The following is a 17,802-nucleotide window of genomic DNA, read 5'->3' on the forward strand; positions in this document are numbered from 1 at the left end:
AGCTTAGGGAACGGTTTGTGGGCTCTTTGATGCGTTTTCCCCTGACTGCAGGGGCAAGGTCAGCTCCTCTGATCCAGCACGAGGGCTTCCTGCTGGCTCCTGGATGGCCACGCAGGGCCAGCACCGTGCCCAGCTTCCCCTGAGCTGAGAAATGTGGTCACAAAATAGGTGAGCTTTTCTCCCCCGGGTCTCACAGGGTGCTAACAGCATCTCTCGCGTCCCGTGCAGACCAGAGCTGTGCCCAGACATCACGAAAAGCTGCTTGTGCCCCAGGAAAGGGACTGGGCTGTGCTTTGTCTGCTCGCTGTGCACCAGAACGGGGCTGGGGGCCACATCCTTCGGAGAGGACAACCAGCTCCCGCTGAGCCACTAAGCAAAGGCGAGGTGAGTCACTCATGAATGAAGACTATTCTTAGTCCTGCACCCCACCTCCATCCTCCCCCCGGTGCTGCTTTTCTTGCTCCAGGCTTTCTTTAAAAACACCAAACCACCTCCCCCTTCCATGCCTCCTTTCCCCTTTTTTTCTTCCAGACATCAGCCCCCCCAGCACACGCTGGGTGTCTCGGCTTCAGCGGCATTAGCGGCCGAGTCAGTGCAGCGAGGGATGTGTCTCGTTTTGGGTTTGAAAAGGGCAGCGAACCCCTCGGGGGAGAGAGGTGGTTCGGGGGGGCGATCCCACACGTGCCCTCTGCTTGAGCTGGCTGCCACAAAACCCTGCGGCACGGGCTGATGGCTCTGCACAGGAGCCTGGTGGCTCCGGGGCTGCAGCTTTTTTCCAGCTATTAACTTCCACTGCAGCCACCGATAAGGAAGAACTCGATTTTCCGCTCCAGATTTCGCTTCCAAAAGGAGCATTTTCTGTGCGTGACTTGCAATGCCAGCTCCTACTTTCTTCGAGTGAGCGACCCGAAATAGTCTCCAAGCCCCACGGATTTCCACCTTCTGCATGAAGCCATCAGCACTGCAGCAAGCGTGGTGCTAACCTGATACGTGCCACACCTGGGACTCCAATCATTTCTGAGGCCTCAATTCTGGAAACCTTCAAACTAAGCAGTCCTGGCTGCCTTTTTACCTGCTGCCTGGCATGGGAGCCTTCCTCTACAATTGTGACAGCAAATGTGTTCATTTAAAGAAAAAAAAAAAAAAAAGCTGAAATGGAAGCTTCTTGCCAGTAAACTGGTGCAGAGCGAAGTGCTAGAGACAGTCAGAATTGAAACTTAACCACAGCGCTTGGCAACGAGACCAGTGACCTTTCAGCAATCACACAGTTCCCATTTCTTCCCCATTCCCCATGGAGTTACTCTTCAGCAGCAAACTCTTACCTTTCCTGTTGGATCTCACGAACGACAGGACCACTGCCTCCTTCTCTCTCCCTTGGAAACCATCAACTGATTTAATTTCCAGCTCTGGGTACCTGTGGCAAAGGTGTTCTCTTAGCATGTCCACCTGGAAAAGATGAGATACATCACATTTAAAGAAAAGCCTCGGGTGAAAAGCATTAAAATGACATTGCTCTGGAGAAGTGCCTTCCTCTCAAATCCACAAGGACGAGTGCTTGCATCTCCCAAGTGCTGGCTCCTGATGCTGGGAGTGGAAAATAACCCAGCTCTCTGACACCACCTCCGTGGCCTTGAGTTGCTTAAATTTTGAGAAGTTGGCCATAAAAGCTTATTATGTAATTTGGTTTCTGCTTCTGACTTCCACGTTCCTGCTTCTGAGGATATTTTGGGATCCTGCCTCGAAGTGTCAAGGTTTGAATCCACTACGGTGCACGTGGGGAAAGAGAGGGGATGCTGCGAGAGGGTCATCTCACCTGCAGGTTGTAGGGGGCTACAACAGCAATGTCCCGTGCCTTCACACCAGCTTCCACCAGAGCCTGGATGTGCAAACCGGCCAGCTGCACCTCTCCTAGGGCACAAAGCAGAAGGGACAGTGATGGGAATGGTTTCAGGCTGCTGAAACCAACAGCTTGGGAGTGCTGTGGCTTGGAGAAGCTTGCCCACCTCCTCATAAACAGGGAGGAAAGACCAAGGCAAGAACTGCCTGTGGTCCAGCACTGCATGGGAGCAACAATTCCCAGCCCGGCCTGCTTGGACAGATGGTGATGTGCTACGCAGCCCCGCTCCTGGAGCTGCACCCTGCCTGCTTCTCGCCTTGCCAAGTCACCAGCTGTCTACGTTCACGCTTAGGAAGAGAGCTTTCTGAACAGCCCCAGCTTTCCCTGGCCCTTCCGCCTTAATCCAAGAGATAACAATAATCCAGGCAAGAGATCAGTCTCCCTCTGAAGTGAGACCCTGGACCTCACTGCAAATCTACTTCTCTAGGCTGCAGCGGAAAGAAGTCCAGCTTTTTGTTTTATTTTACTTTTCAGCCCACCCCCGTGGTCACAGAAACAACCTTCATGCTCAGACCTGTGGGCTCAGAGCTTCCAGACTCTGCAGACAGCCTGCCACAAACAGCTCGCTATTCAGGCTGGTGGCTGCCTCAGAGAGATCTAACAAGGCCAAGCTAAATATGAGTGTAAACTATCTCACTGGTTTATCTGCCAGACTGCCTTTACCATCTTTTGCAGCAAAACACGTGTATAAAAATCCAGAACCTGCAGCTTGCCAAATTTTGGGAGACTTGCATTTAATCCCCTGCTTAGAATCCCTGAACAAGTTTTTCTAGATCTCCGTCTGGGGGCAAGAGCCTTTCTCTGTCTCAGTGGGGCCATGGAAATTGGTGCACGAGAAAATGAGAGGCACTAAAACACCAGTGGATTTTCACGAAAAGGATAATCAAACTGGTAATAAACTGCCTTTGTATTTTACAGTCTGTTTTCCCTGTCTTGTCGGAGAGGGACTTGGAACCTCAGAAATCTGTTGCTGGTGGTGTTAGGTCTGCACCGGCAGGGAAACCAAATGAATCCCTGAAGCAGGCAGCAGCGTTGCCAAATGCTCTCTTTAGCCACGTGAGAGGGACTGGCTAGAGAAGCCTGTGGCTCAGCCACTGGGGAAAGCGTGTCGTGTGGTGGGCAGGGGTGGCCAAGGCCCTCCACGAGCCTCTCAAGCACTATCCAGCCAGACTAAGTGTAGAGGAGCACGAGCAGCATCCCCGAATAGCAAATCACATCCATTCAGCCTGCTGTGAATGCAGGGACGCAAAGGAGGTAGCATCTTCATTTTCATATTTTCTCCTGCTTTATGAGAATGGCTATGGAGCCTGACTTCACACTCAATCTTTATAATGAAACCTATTTTTTAAGCCAGAAAAACACAGGAAGCTCGGTGTCTCGGGAAGATTCATGGAGAACAGCCACGTGGGACTTTATGAAAGCAGCAGATGAATGGGAGGCAATTCTGAGCCACATCTACAGCCTCTCTGCAACAGCCTCGTGCCGTGCTCAGTATTATTTACCTTGTGTGAGGTATCTGCTGCAGGGATTCCCCACCCTGCCCTAGCCCTCAGCTCTGCCTCTGCTCGGAGAAAGGTCTCTGCGAGGGAACAAGGCAGCCAGCGCGGCTGCCCACTGCCACCACTGCCTGGCTCCCTGGGTGCCCTACCTGCATCTCAGGGGGAGCATCTCAGGACCGTGACTGAGCCGTGAGGCCTCGATGAATTCCTGCAAGGCCAGTTTTCCCAAAACAGCGGTACCTGGATTGCCCTTGGACTGTTCGTCTTCCACTTCCAGCTCAAGCAGGCCACAGCCAGCGGTGTCAATGAGCAGTAAGGGGATTGTGGTTTCTTCCGTGGAGGCGACCCCCGGCAGGTCCCTGCAAAAGGTGTTGGGAAAGGGCCAGCTGACAGCACTGGAATTAGGCCAAAAGGGCCATCGTTTGTCTGGCTGCTTACTCCTCCCAGCAACGCAGCAAGGGCAAGGGGGAAAACACAGCTGGGTATTGCTTCCCAGGGACAAGGCTGTGGATCAACCACAGCCATCTGAGAACTGAGATCCCCCCCCTTCGTGTCTCTCCAAGCTGTGGTCCCCTTTGCGCTGGCAGTGATGCTACCGAAGAGCCTGCCACGTACAGCGGTAACTGGGCAGGGCCCTTTAGCTCTGGGGGGGGTCTCAGGCTTTTATCTCCAGACTTCCTGGGTTCAGTGCCAGGACTGCAACCACAGCCACCAGCAGAGGAAGTCCCAAAGCCCCAGGGAAGTCTGGCAATGCCAGGAAGCCACAGCTGAGAAGCCTTTATCGCTCTGCGCTGCGGGATCGTCCTTTAAAGTACTCCCCAAACGCCGACGAGGGGCTGTGGGGTGGCTGGCGCGGGTCAGCCAGCAGCGCCGTGAGCTTTCTCAGTGCCTCTGCTGCACAGCCCAGCTGCTGTAGGCAGGGGCACGGTGTGTGGGTGGCAGCATCTCACTCAAATGACCTCAAACAGGAAAGATACGCAGGCCTAGGGAGACGTGGCAGCTGCTCTCGGAGGGGAAAGAAGCATTACCGGAGATTTGACAGCAGTGCTGTTGGGCAAGACAAGAAAGTGCAGCACAGGGAACCACAGAGGAATTGGATTTTCACATCCTTTCTACATCTAAAGCTTCTGCATTCAAAAGAAAATAATGAAATTTAATAAACTGTATTTTCTTATTCAAGAAAGCTGCTTGCTGAACTTACAGCCTAGGAAGAGGACTGGTGATGGAGGGCAGGAAGAGAAAGCCCAGAGGTGGCAGGAGAGCTCTGAAACAAGGTGTTACGGTGCTTCACGTGCTAGTCAAGGAGAGCTGTGACTCTGGAGAGCCTTGCAAATAAAAATGGCAGACGGCAAGCCATCGAAGAGGAGGATTACCTCCAAATGACAGGCAGGGAAGTGAGGGCAAAGCCAGTTTCCAGTTCCACCTGCAGCCTCTCCTCCTCAGGACTCCCAGCACTGCGTGTCTGCTCCTCTGCATTTGTATGCCTCTGACTGCCCCGTTTCCCACGGACTCTGGACATTACTCATTCCAGTGACAACAAGAGTCTCCTCTCCTGACTGAAACTCATTTTTCTGCTGTCTCAAAGCTAGTGCTGTTGTAATGCATGGCTGTGAAGTACAGAGACCAGCACAGCTATGATGGGGAGCCAAAGCCCTGCAAAAGTGCCCAGGGTGCACGTTGCCCACTCCTACAGTGAGCAGAAGCCCAAAGAAAGAGCTCATCCCCAGCTTTGGGGACTGGCTGCCTCTGCCTGGTGATGGGATTTAAAGAGAGGCAAAGATACCTTCCCCATTTCCAAGAACCACAGGGATCAGCACCCAACTTCCCTCTCCATGATCTCCTCTGGAGTAGGGCCACCTTCAGTCCCACATTAGAGGTCTTCCTCCCCTGTGCAGCACGCTACAGTTTGTCTTCCTCTCTTTGTAATATCAAATCTAGCAGGCTTCCCATCTCCTTTGTACCTGCCCGCTTGCTGTCCTGCCACGGTCCAGGTCTGTGCAGATTCGCTTTGAGCAAAAGTTGAGGTCTCCACGTAGAAAATCCTGATTCTTTATCTGCTTGTAGTGGCCACAGGAAGACCTCGTAGCATCTCTCGGTGCCAGGAACAACCTCAACCCTGGGAATGTTGCTTCAGAGGAGTAACTACCTACATAAATCTTGCAGGGGAGAGAAGAATTAACTCTTTTTTAAGAGATTGCAACAGAGCCAGCTGTTACCTTGGAGAAAAGATCTCTGGTGCTGTTGTGGTTTAATGTTGTGGTTTAACCTGGGGATGGATTTTTGCTCCTGGAGAGACTCTTGCCCTTCAAGGATAAACTCAGTCATCCATGCAGCCAGACACTTGATCCAGGCTCAGTGTGTTGCCCTGGGGCATCCAGGGACCCTGTGCTTTGTCCGGGAGGAGCTGATCCCAGCTGGGTGAGTTGGGGAATTCTGGCTTCTGAGGGTCCTACTAGGAGGGGTTCCCCCATTTTCCCCATCAGTGAGAGGGTACTGGCCCCCAAAAATGTGCTAAGAGAAAGGACACCCAGCACAGATAAAAACTGACAGCAGAAGCTGCTGGTGATTCTCAAACCAGTTTCTCACAGATTGAGTCACAGATGTTTTGAATGTTTGAAAATACTGCTTGCAGCCTCTTGGACTTTATTCCGGAGATGTGTGGGGGTTTCTGATGTGCTTTGTCACCCATTTCAGAAGGAAGGGGGATGTGGGAAGAAGGTTTTGCTCCTTTGGAAATACTCCCCCCCCGAAAAGACACTGCAGGAAAACAAAGTTCCCTTCTATGAGAAAAGATGGTGCTGGAGAAATCCCTAGCAGATCACAGACCAAGTGCCTCTGAAGTCAGAGCAGAAGTTGGTAAGGAAATAGGAAGTCATTCAGAGCAGAGCTGCAGTTCTTTCAAAGCCTTGTGTTTGTGCTTCAGGTCGGGGAGACGAGATTTGCATCAACGATGCTCTTCAGAGAAAGGCCACGGTGATTATGGTCTAGATCACCTCCGATCTTTCTTCAAAGGAATACCTCAAAATGTGCTCAGCAGAGATGGAAACCCCGCTCTTTGCACCGTGTTTCAGGACTGCTCAGATTCCTCGAGCATCGGCCACCAGCCCTTAGGAAGGAGGTAACAAAAAGCCACAAAGCCAGAGTTTGGGTAAATACTATTGCAGCTGCAGCCCAGGGTTTGACTGCTCTTCAGTAGGAGCAGGTAACTCCTGTGGGCACTCCTGAGCCTTCCCTAGGATATTTCTGCTTGTAAGAGAGGTTTTCTTTGAACTACCAGAGAGAAAAAACTTGCTTATTTCTCGCTCAGGTACTGCATTAAGCAAATCATTTGGCCTAAGTCAGCAAAAGAGAGGAGGTGGTCACAAATACCATGAAAGAATTTGTACTAGCAACCTAAATATAAGAGGACTGTGGTCCAGTATCAAGGCCCTGCATTATCTGTCTTATACAAAACCACAGAAATTTTATGTGGTCTAGTGCCTGAACTGAAGACTGCTGTATTCATGTGATATGTCAGCAGGGCTGTGGGCTGGCAGATTTGATTACAGGCTTAGACATCGATATCTGCAGGAAAGGGCCCTGAGCAGGGACAAAGCTGTCCTGTGGGCTGGGAAGAAAGACATTCACTCCTTTATCAACCATAAAAATTAGCCAGCTCATCAGAATAACAGTACGCTAACTTCAACTTTTCAATTAGCTCCTATTTTAACGGGTTCAAACCATTTTGCCTGGGGTTTCTCATTAGCTGCTATTTTTAATCTGTGAAGCTAAATGGGAAAATAAGCATGTCAAGGAACAAGAACAACTGAGAAGTGCATTTTGTACGGCACCAGTCCTGGAATTAGATCCTCGTGGCTAAAACATCGCTGAATGAGTCCTGTCCATCTCAGCTGAGCTCTGGGCAGAGATGAACCATCAGAAAGAAGCCTTTTTACTTAAAGAACTCACTGCACACACCTATATAATTACATATATATATATATATATATACATACAAAATATATATAAACCATGACATTATTCAGCATAGGTTCTCTGATGTAAGTTGAGCTGAAGCCCTGATGCAGAGCATGCTGACACATGCAGAAATCCCCACACTGGCTGCAGCAGATGAAGATGAGGGTGTCGGGGCTGTCTCAAACACAAAGCTTGTTCTTCTTGTCTGGGCACAGGTTCCTATCTCACACTATTGTTCGCATTGTTCACAAGTAAGATAATTATGAAATGAGCAGAACAAGATGGCCTCTCCAGCTGTCTCTGTCCAAAACAACTCCTGCTATCTCTTTCCATTTCCACTGTGAAATGGAGAGATTCTAGGGGAATTTCAATTTTTCCAACTCCTACATATCTGCATTAAAAAAAAAAAAAAAAAAGCACTGCTAAAAATACAAAAGCACTACGCAGACAGGCACTGTGGTATTTTGTGCTTCTCCAAGTCCAACAGAGAGAATTAATGTTTTCCCATTCACCTCCCAAGAATTCTGCTGAGTGCAGTTTTAAAAAGCACCAATTATTGACAGTCACAGCATGTGTTGGCAAACAATTGCCGGTCCCAGGATGCAATGGAAAAGAAACGCTAGTCATTTCCTCTGAATTACCAAAGGAACGGTAAAGCGTTGCAGACAAGGAGTGTTGCAGACAAGGATCTGATGCTGTCAGACCTGCCTCAGGTGCTGGCTTGGCAGTAAAACTATCCAAGCCAGAAAGGGAATCTTGCTTTCTCATCTTTCTGATGTCAATTCTGGGACCACAGATGGGGGACACGGTGGTCCATGTAATTGCTTGGATATGTGGAAAAACAGTAAAAGTCAGCGTCTGGCCCTACCCTAAGTGAAAGCCTGAGACAGGAAAATGCTGCTTGGGGTCATCCCACCGCAGGTCAGGTCTTTGTATTTTGTCAGCAGGTGCAAGAGGATTTTATTTAATCACTTATCATACCAATGATAATAATCATTTATCCTACCAACGGAGGAAATGGAAGATAATTGTGCATGGCTTCTTGTTACAAAGCAAAAAGGACAGCTCCCCCACCCCCAATCAATGTTTCCTCAATGAAATAAAGGACGAAAGAGAAATGCCATTGCAGGGAGGAATGGAAAGCTCCATCATGGGGAAAGGGACAAACCCCACATGCACCGGGATGAAAAAGACATCTCTGCTCAGCTACACCGCCAAGGAAAAAGTCACTTACTTGAGCAAATGCTGGGCTACTGACGGGTGAGCAGTGAGCCGGCTGCTGTACATTTCCGAGGAAGCCCACTGCATGATGGCCTCATGCATCCGGTACTGCACCGTCAGCATCTTCACGATCTTCTCCCCGTACCTCTCGATAAGACGCTCCATCAAACTGAGTGAAAGGCCGCTGGCAGCAGCCCTGCATGGGAAAAGCAAGTCAGAAGTGGAGTCTAGGTGTCTGTATGAATCTAACCCTGTTTGCACTAAAGAATCAATAAGCATCTTCTTGGTACAGACACAGCCATGACAGTGATGCAGCTGGAACTGAACACAGTGCCCATCAGTGCTGAAAGTGTGAGGCAGCAATGATATCAGAGTACCTTGGATACATGTTCTGGACCCTGCTGAGCACCCTCGTGTGTCTCTGCCCCTTGCTGGGATGGTTTTACCTCCCTCGCTTTCCTCGTGTGTTCCACTTGGGTGCCAGTGGGGAGTGGAGAGGGAGCAGGAGAAGGCTGCAGCATCCCCAGCGTGGGGTCCCTAGCAGGGTGAAGCCCTCAGGGACAGAATTTCACAGATACCAGATCGGTCTGAACATGTCGGGATGGAGAGATGCCTGCTTCCCTTTCCCACACGGCAAAGTCTGCTGGCATTGCCACCATAATGCGAGAGACACAAATGGTTTAGGAGCCATCCCCGCCTGGAGCAGCCAGTTCTCACACCCAGATCCGCTCTGTGTGGTTGGAGTAAGAGGGGTCAGGATGCCCAGTGTGGGTAAACAACTCCAGAACAAAATACTCTTAACCTGTAAGCTCATCTCGTCAACATCCTCGCGCTCCTCAGACAAGCTCTGGGTACCACGTCGGTCAGCCTAACGCTGTACTCACGTTACCCCTAGCTCAGCAGTGGCACCAGGATCACCTAATGCATTATTACTACAGCTTGACCCTACAAGCATCTTAAAACATTTGGTGTCAGCACAGCCAGATCTTACCGGTGTTTTATCGAGACACTTGACATGCAAGCGTTCTCATTACCCCTCAGCTGCTCACCCCAGACCGAGGTTTTTAACATTTGCTTTACGACCCATCAAGAAAACCAACACTCCCTCACTTATGGCAAAGTTCCCGGCGACACAAATTAATAAACCTGCTAATGAAGTAAGCCTTTCAGGAGCCTAATTGCTTTCTCTTCGCCGTACAGAAAGGGTTTGCCAGTGCTGTCTGAGGAAGGAGGAGAGGAATCGCGGTGCGAGAATTACGCGTTTTGAGCATTTTGAGTCTCGTCCGAGACTCATGGTTCATGGCGAGGGTTTCTGCTTGCTCCCAGAACACACAGAACAAGCACAGCAATGATGAAATGATGACAGGGAACAGCTCGGCAAAATTGTTTCTGTTGAGGCTGGGGGGCACAGCACGCATCCAATTACTGCTGCGGGGAAGCGTGGCATCAATACACAGCCCCATGGCGAGCACCTTGTTTGCTGCGCCGGCCAGCTCTGTCATGTTAACGGCGAGCTTGGTAAATATATCAAGAGACGGCAAATTCATTAAAATTGCAGAAGGGAAAACCGAGGGTAGATTTTTCCGAGGAGAGAAGTCGAGTCTCGTTAGCCCTCCTCCTTGCTAGATTGTGGAATGCAGCACACGGGGAAAAAAATAATAAAAAAAGGATCATAAGCTGCGAACGGTCACGGCTGCAGGATTTCAGAGACAGCGCTGCTTTTTCAAAGACTGTTTTAACATAATGAGCATTGAACAGCGTACACAGCCACGGAGGCTAGGAGAAGGGCTGGCAGGGGTGCAGTAAGGATATTCGGGGTTACGTGACAGCGGCTTCCAGCCGTGTTGTGTTCTGCTGATGACCATGGCCCCTGCTGCGGCTGGCCGTGAAGCCTTTACAGCTTCCCAGCCCCTGTGCTGCTCCTGAAACACAGCAATTTAGGAAGCAGTGTGGCTCTCTGCTATCCCCCGGCCCTGCCAGCAAGGAAAGGCACCGGCACAGAGCTGCGAGCTGCCTTCACTTCCTGCTGAGTTATGTCCTGTCTCTGCCTGCTGGATGTACCTCGTAGGGCACTTGGATCCCATGTTTTTTGCTGGATGGATGCTGGACCTGTGTTGTGGCCTTGTGTCCAGCCGACATGCTGATGGGACTCCCTGCAGAGACCCCAGACCTTGTTCATCCCGTGCTGGTATCTCCCCAGGTATCTCCCCTTTGCTTTTGTCCTTTACTCTCCTCCCCTGGCTTACAAGTTGTTGCAGGTCTAAAGCTGACTCTTCTGCAGAACCAGCAGGAAAAAAAAAGCAGTGGTTTTTAACAATAAACATTCTGAAGGGTTTCTTCTAATGATATACAATAATGCATGGGGGAGGGATTAAAAACTCACAGCAAGCCCTGGAAATAGCACTCTTCTATACACTAACAGCACAGATTTCACCGCAGGGATCTACATGAGGTTATATGTTGAATTAATAATGAGGATATTAAACTGCTCACGAATATTTCACCTGTTAATAAGTTTCCTATTATTTACAGCTCAGTTAATTCCTGCAACGGCTGATCCCTAGGCCAACAAAATAACGCAGCACAGAGCAAAAGCTTTTAATTGTTGGTTGTTTAAGGTATGAAACGGATAGGAGGTTGGAGAGACAGAACCACATTCCTGATACTCAGAAAACATCTGCTTTAAAATACATAAAGTAAAGATAGAAACACCAAGATTACCCAAACAAGCCCACAGAAGTCAGTGTTTGCTGTTAACCTGGTTTTGCCTTGGTTCACATGCAGGAAAAGGCTGCACTTGGCTTGAATACGCCTTCCTGTGGCTACCAGGATGGATCCCAAAGAGGGAGGATGAGGCCCTGCTGCTGTGTGCTGCTCTTTACAGGTAAGGCTAACAGTGACAGCTGCAGCCAAGTGGAACCAAGTAGTTCAAAGGCTCTTGTGCCCACCATGGTGTGAAATATCCTTTATGGGCTGGGCGTGAGGAGCCTGCCACGTCGATGTAACAAATGATTTTTACTGGGGGAGTAAATGGGAAGTGTTTCCCATGGGGGGATGGAGCTGTACCTTCAGTCACATTACATCATTCCTTATTCACCCTCTGGATAGCTGGTCTCCTCTGTAAGACACTCTGATTCCCATTGTGTATCACCAAGTTCAGACAGCAAAGTCTGGAGAAGGATAAATAACAGGATTTTATTGTGTTTGCCTACCTCAAGAGCTCTAGGATGTCAGAAACAGGCCGAGGCTGCTGTGGACATGCAGCGTATTAGCTGTCCTCCGGTTTGTGCTCTGAGATTTTCTATCCTGGTATAGATTTAAGAAGTTTCACAAACAGACGTAAAGTAGTAGTAGTAGTAAGTGAGGCTGTCCAGAACTCCCCTTTTCTCTGGATATTGTGGATTTATTTTTTTTTAATCCTTACAAATATGAGGGAGGAGGGTAGCTTGTTATTTCCAGCTGCAGAGGCTAGCAAAGAAAACCTAGGCCTGACATTTGCTCTTCCGTGAGAAATTGAAAGCAAATCCATTTTGACCTTGATGTGCAATTCAGCAAAGTTATTCTGGAGGTCTAGCACAGGGGTTTTGGATGGTGGAGGTATCCAGGCCGACTGCTAACAAACAAGAAAGCAAAATATTCCTGGGCTTGTCTAAGACACTAGCTGAGAACAAGAGGTCTGATAAGTATCTGCAGGTGTCCGAAGAGAGTAAAAACAAATAAATAAGTCAAAGCCCTGACATGGAAACAAATTAACTAGGATGTCAGAAAAGGAAGGAATGAGGACTAAAATGAAAACAAGGAAAACAAATGTTCCTGCTAGACAGCAGAAAGTGTCTGGAAATTGAGAAGTGCCCTGGGACCAGGCCAAAAACCAGTGTGAGGCCTGAAGCTGATGTCAGTGAGCTTTGAGGAAGGCTGCTGAGAGGGGGACAGGCAGGGACGGGTATTTGCCATTGCTGGGAGCCCTTTCAGAGGAAACACATCCAACATGGACAAGATCTACGTACAAGGTTTGTAAGGTGTGAGTGGGGGAGACAAGAAAACCCAACAGGAGCAAAACGTCTTCTGCTCTGCATCCTGAGCTACCTCAAAAAGCACGAAAGAAGTGCATCCCGCAGACCCCCCCCACTGAAAATCCCTTTTCCTCAAATGGAAAAAAAAAATAATTGAATAAATGCTGAACGTGTGGAAGAAAAAGCAGGTAACAAAAAAGTAGTTACACCAGACAGGGCCCAGCTCCCTGCGCTGAGCACAAGCTGGGGGACAGCCTGCTCATCTGCTCGTGCTTGCAGTATGGCATGTAGAAAGTATAAAAGCCCTCCTGTTTCACAGAGGCTTCCCACTTGGGCAGGACTGACTTCACACCCGGTAGTAACAGATGATCCTTCTGTCAGCCCAGATTCATCCCGGCTAACTTTAGACCCTGCACTGAGGCCCCGAAAATAGGAGTCCACCCACTGCAGGTCTGCTGTCATCAATGGAGGAGAAGAGGAAGGTAGGTGGAAGGATTTGAGTCCTCGGCATGAATCATCCCTGGAAATAGCTTATCTATTTCCATTAACCAAAGAGGGAGCTGGCGGATGATTGGGCTCCTTAATTAATCCTTGGAAAAACCCAACAGCATGGAGGTAGAACGGAGCCGCCTTCGCGCTGCGTCTCGCAGCCTGCAGGGGCCATAGCTGGGAAAAGCACAAAGCAATGCTCTCCAGCCTCTGCTTTATTCGAGGGGGGAAGGGGCTGTGCTGCAAAGAGGAGAGCTGTGATCCTCAGCCTGGTCAATAAAGCAAATGCTTTCACTCAGGCAGCAATAAAAAACAAGGCTGGAGTTCAGATGTATATAGGAAAAGAGATACTCATTTTTAAAGGCGTTTATTTGAAAAGTAATTGGATTTCTCAAAGTAAGTTTTTCTAATTGATCAAGATTTGTTAGCTTTTGCATTTCATGAGGAGGGCTATTGAGCCAAATTCTGTCAGCTGCTCCAGCTGGACCTCGCTGTACATCCTCTCCATCACAGGCTTGTTGGGGGTTTTCAGGACACAACAACAGAGCTTGAAAGAAAAGTTCCTTTTGCTGAGCATTACACAGCTTTGCTTTCCACCAGCATGACATGTGCCATCCCAGTTTTTTGTTTTTTTTTCTTTTTTTCCCACAGGACAAATACTCTATACCACACTATTTAAACCCTCTGCAGATTCAGTCTGTCTAAGAACCCTCTGCTCTACAGAGACTGCAGAGATGAAGGATGTGATGGTACCCTGGGTAGAAAAGAGGCAAATTTTGCTGTTTCCAAGCAGTGGCAAGGTCTAGAATGAAGACTGCAGATCAGTGCCTGCCTGAGGAGCACCCACTCTGATTTCTGTATGGAAGCCAATACCTACAAGTGTACCCATCTGCAATTAAGATCTATGGAACTGCTACCAGGGGCTCCCACTGAGATGAAAGGTAAAGCCATAAATAGCTCAGAAAGCTTTATGTTCCAGTTGAAATTCATTTTCCACTTGTTTTTCTACATTCTCAGTCTTTCCAGTCGATCATCTGATCAACGATCAAAGCTTTAAAATGCTCAATTTTAAATCATTTTATTTAACAAGATTCCAGCTTTTAGCAGTGAGGGGAAGGACAGGAAAGATGGGCACACAGACAAATGCCAGGCTGGGGCTCAAGAGATCTTGCTCAGGCCTTGAAGCCATCACAGATTTCCTGTATGAAGTGGGGAAAATAATTCTTCTTGTCCCTTTAAACTATTTCTTCATATCATAACACGGACTGTCTTTCATTATATACCATGCCTAATACAGTGGAATATTAGCTGGAGTCCTCCAACACTTAAACTAACGTACTAAAAAGTAATTAATACAGAAAGCTGTACAAGCAGCTTAATTCAGAAAGATGTGTTTCCTCTGGCTCCCTCCTGTGCAGCTTCTCTTGTGGCCACTATTCTGGTTGAATTCATATGATGGCTTTTCCCAGAGCGTAGGCATAAACTCAGGTTTCAGCTTTGTTACCTACTTTTACGGAGCTGAAGATCTCCAGGACTTCCACACCTTGATGGATTTCCTTCACATTAGCTAAAGGATTTCAGGAGTTATTCAGGAAACTGAGAGAAGACTGGCTAGCACTGCCAGCAGCGTTGCAGCAGCTTTGCCTTTTAACCTAAGAGCAGAGAGGCTTGCCTGGAGAGCAGCAGCATTTACAAGCCCAGCCTGTATTTCTTCCGTGTAAGCTGAAGTCAGCTTGGCTTTTTGCACTTTATCTTCCAAAACTCAGCTGTTTACGAGGCTGAGCAGGGGATCGGTGTCGTGCCTGAGCAGCACTTGGGTCATGGACGTGCTGATGCCCTGCGCAATAATGTTTTCTGCATAGCAAGTTTTTCAGATCATAATTCATTGGTAAGTAAGGCTGAAATACAGAACTGCTAACGCTATTGATTCAGACACACGGTCTCTCTGTCCTATTTTATTTTAAATCTATTTAACTTAGGAAGGGCACAGAGCGACACAGTGTCTAAACATCGTTAAGGTCCAAAAGGGATTACTCCACGAGATGGGAGCTGACCTAACAACTGGCTTCCCTGCATCGTTGTTAACCCTGCCAAGGTTGAAAAGCCAGAAGATCTGACTTCTGTCAGCACCCCCTCTTAATTTTACAAATACCAGTTCTTTGTGCAGCTGGGATTTAAAAATACAGAAGGAAAACAAAACCATTAAGCTCTTTTTAAAGAACAACAATGGGAACAGCAAGGTTCAACAGCTTGGTCCAAGTAGCAACCGTAGGATCTAAGGGGCAAAACAGTTTCTGATGGAGAAAGAGGACATTAAGCTCCCTTGTGAATGCAGGAGAGATGCAAACTAGTGGCAGCTTTCCACTGCACTGTCAAATGAACTCAAAATTGAGTTAGAGAAAAGTGCAGCAGATCTGCAGCAGATCTGCAGCAGATGGGTCCTACCAAACACAAGAGCTCCCTGCTGTCAGCTCCATGAAGCAGCACCAGCAAAGGCTCCTGACATCAGCCATCGTGAGTGAGAGGGCAGAAGAAAGCAGCTGGGCAGGTGGTATAATGTTTTCTGAGCTGTTCTGAAAAAAATCTGTTTTGTTTCAAAGAGCAGGCAAAACTGACATCAGTTGAGTGTTAGAGACACTCAGCCATACTAGAAGGTTTGGTATTTCTACTACATTTTGCCTTACTCCTGGAGAAGTAAGTCTCTAGGCTCTGTTCCTGGGGCTGGGCAACCCTGTCTGCTTCACTAGCACATGGCAATTCCAATAGCTGTTGCTTTGGGACCACAGCAAGTGTTTGGTGAGTGTTTTCATCCAACTGAAGCTTCTGATCTTATAAATAAGCATTACTGTGGCAGGAGCACTGGGCCCAAAACAAGTGAACACAGCACTTAAAAACAACAACCAAAAAAACCAACACCCAGCCCTCCAAAAAAACAACAAAAAGCCAACAACAAAAAAAACTCTGAAATTAGAAGGACCAAACTGTAAATTTCTTCTTCTTAGTAAATAGAAACTTACTCCAAGCACTACCTTGTACGTTATACAGGGAGCTCTTCTCTACTGGGCATGGTTTTGTTATCTGATTCCAAAACAAACCAAATCCATCCTACAGCAAGCAGTCAAGGATCTACCATGACCTAAGCTTGCTCTAGCCTGCATCTAGCCCCTGACTATTAACCTCTTTTCAAGACGAGGTTAAGAACAACTCAGCTCACTCAGCACAGATTGCAGCCTCCCTCCAGCTCCCCAGCCTTGGCCAGCCATTTGGCTGCTGCATGGAGGGAAGGCTGCTTGTTCCCAGCTTACAGATGGGGAAAACCTGGGCGCAGGGAGACAGCCTGCAAAGCCACAGTAAATAAACACCAAGCCAAGAAGGTGAGGGGGGTTCCAGACAGGCATTTTTGCGCAGTTCACCAACCTAGATAACTCTGCTAGACCGTGTAGGAGTGTGCTTCTCACCTGCAAAGATATGCAAAACAATGAGCGTTTGTGCATCAGGTAGAAACCAGGCCTTTGTCTCCAGGTTGATGCAGCTCCTTATCATTATTTGCACCATCTCTCAGGCACCTGCTGAGCTGCTGCTTCCCTTGGATGTTTCATTTCTCTTGTTCAAAATTCAAGTGAGGTTATAGATATGTATCTGGCTAATTAGTTTTTGGAAGCAGGAGAAAGTTTATGAAGTCAGACTTATTTCTCTACTTGTGCACAAAGCCAGTTCAGTAATTCCAGATCTAGAGCTAGATAAACATGCCTGCATTTATATTTTAAACTACCAGAAAGCTCCCAAGTACTGTTCAGAGTATCCCCCTCAAAGCACAGGCAATTTGCAGTAGCCACGGGTCTTTTCCACAAACTACTTGTTCTTAATGTGCATGTTGTACATATTGCAGTTTTATAATCACTGTGGTGTGTGTGATAATGCGTTGCAGCATCTCAGTGGGCCAACTCCCACATTAATATGTTAAATGAATAAATGCAGAACCATAGAGGCAGAATTTAATAAAGGAAAGAGAAGACTTGGATTAATCTGAGCAGGAGCCTACATTCACTCTACAGAGCCTGTAGTCAGCAAAGAGAAGGTAAACTAGGCCACCCTTCTTGCCAGGTGGAAGAAAACCTCACACAGAAAAACAGATTCTTTTTCTTAAAAACAAACATTTTAAAAATCTATGAATTTCTGGCTTTTATTCAACTTCTGTTTGCTGACCATTTTACTAACTTCAATGGCTGACATGCAGTATTTTAAACTCTTTTTTGAACAACTTTTCCAACCAGTCTGAAAGTTTCAGTGCAAAACAGAGAAAACCACGAATTCAAACACAGTGCTCATAAACAAGCAGAATCAAAAAAAAATATCTCTGCTAATGACACATCTCTCAGGAAAAACATCTATTAAAGTATACACAATTTTGAGTAATCCAGTATTAGCGCGTAGCACAGTACTCCTTCTCACTAAAGGAAAAAACAAAAGCAAATAATGCAAGCTCAACACATTTAATTCTTCGGAGCTGGGGGACATTTCAGATGGCTGATGGAAGGATGCAGATAAGCATGCTGAAAGCACCATCAGTTTCCCTAGCGGTACCAGTCAGGACAGTATCCTCTCATCTCATGCTCTTTATCTCAAAAGCACCTGCCCCTTGTGCAAATGCCCTCATTGCATTCATCCTCCCTGTCTGCCTTGCTTTTTGCACGGAGGATCCTTTCTGTTGTGGACACACAAGCCT

At 47.8% G+C, this 17,802-nt stretch overlaps 1 protein-coding gene across 2 annotated transcripts in view; it reads right to left on the reverse strand.

The window, feature by feature from the left end:
• IGHMBP2 (immunoglobulin mu DNA binding protein 2) overlaps positions 1–17,802 on the reverse strand; it is a 43,110-nt gene that overhangs the window by 4,324 nt on the left and 20,984 nt on the right. For both annotated transcript variants that reach the window (XM_083839532.1, XM_083839533.1), the window contains exons 9-12: positions 8,588–8,770; positions 3,637–3,755; positions 1,814–1,908; positions 1,323–1,446 (exon numbers count right to left, since the gene is read on the reverse strand). In XM_083839532.1, the coding sequence (XP_083695658.1) occupies positions 1,323–1,446; positions 1,814–1,908; positions 3,637–3,755; positions 8,588–8,770 (521 nt within the window). The remainder of the gene's footprint in view (positions 1–1,322; positions 1,447–1,813; positions 1,909–3,636; positions 3,756–8,587; positions 8,771–17,802) is intronic.

The sequence above is a fragment of the Anser anser genome (assembly GCF_964211835.1).
Source record: "Anser anser genome assembly, chromosome: 5".
Classification (NCBI taxonomy): Eukaryota; Metazoa; Chordata; class Aves; order Anseriformes; family Anatidae; genus Anser; species Anser anser.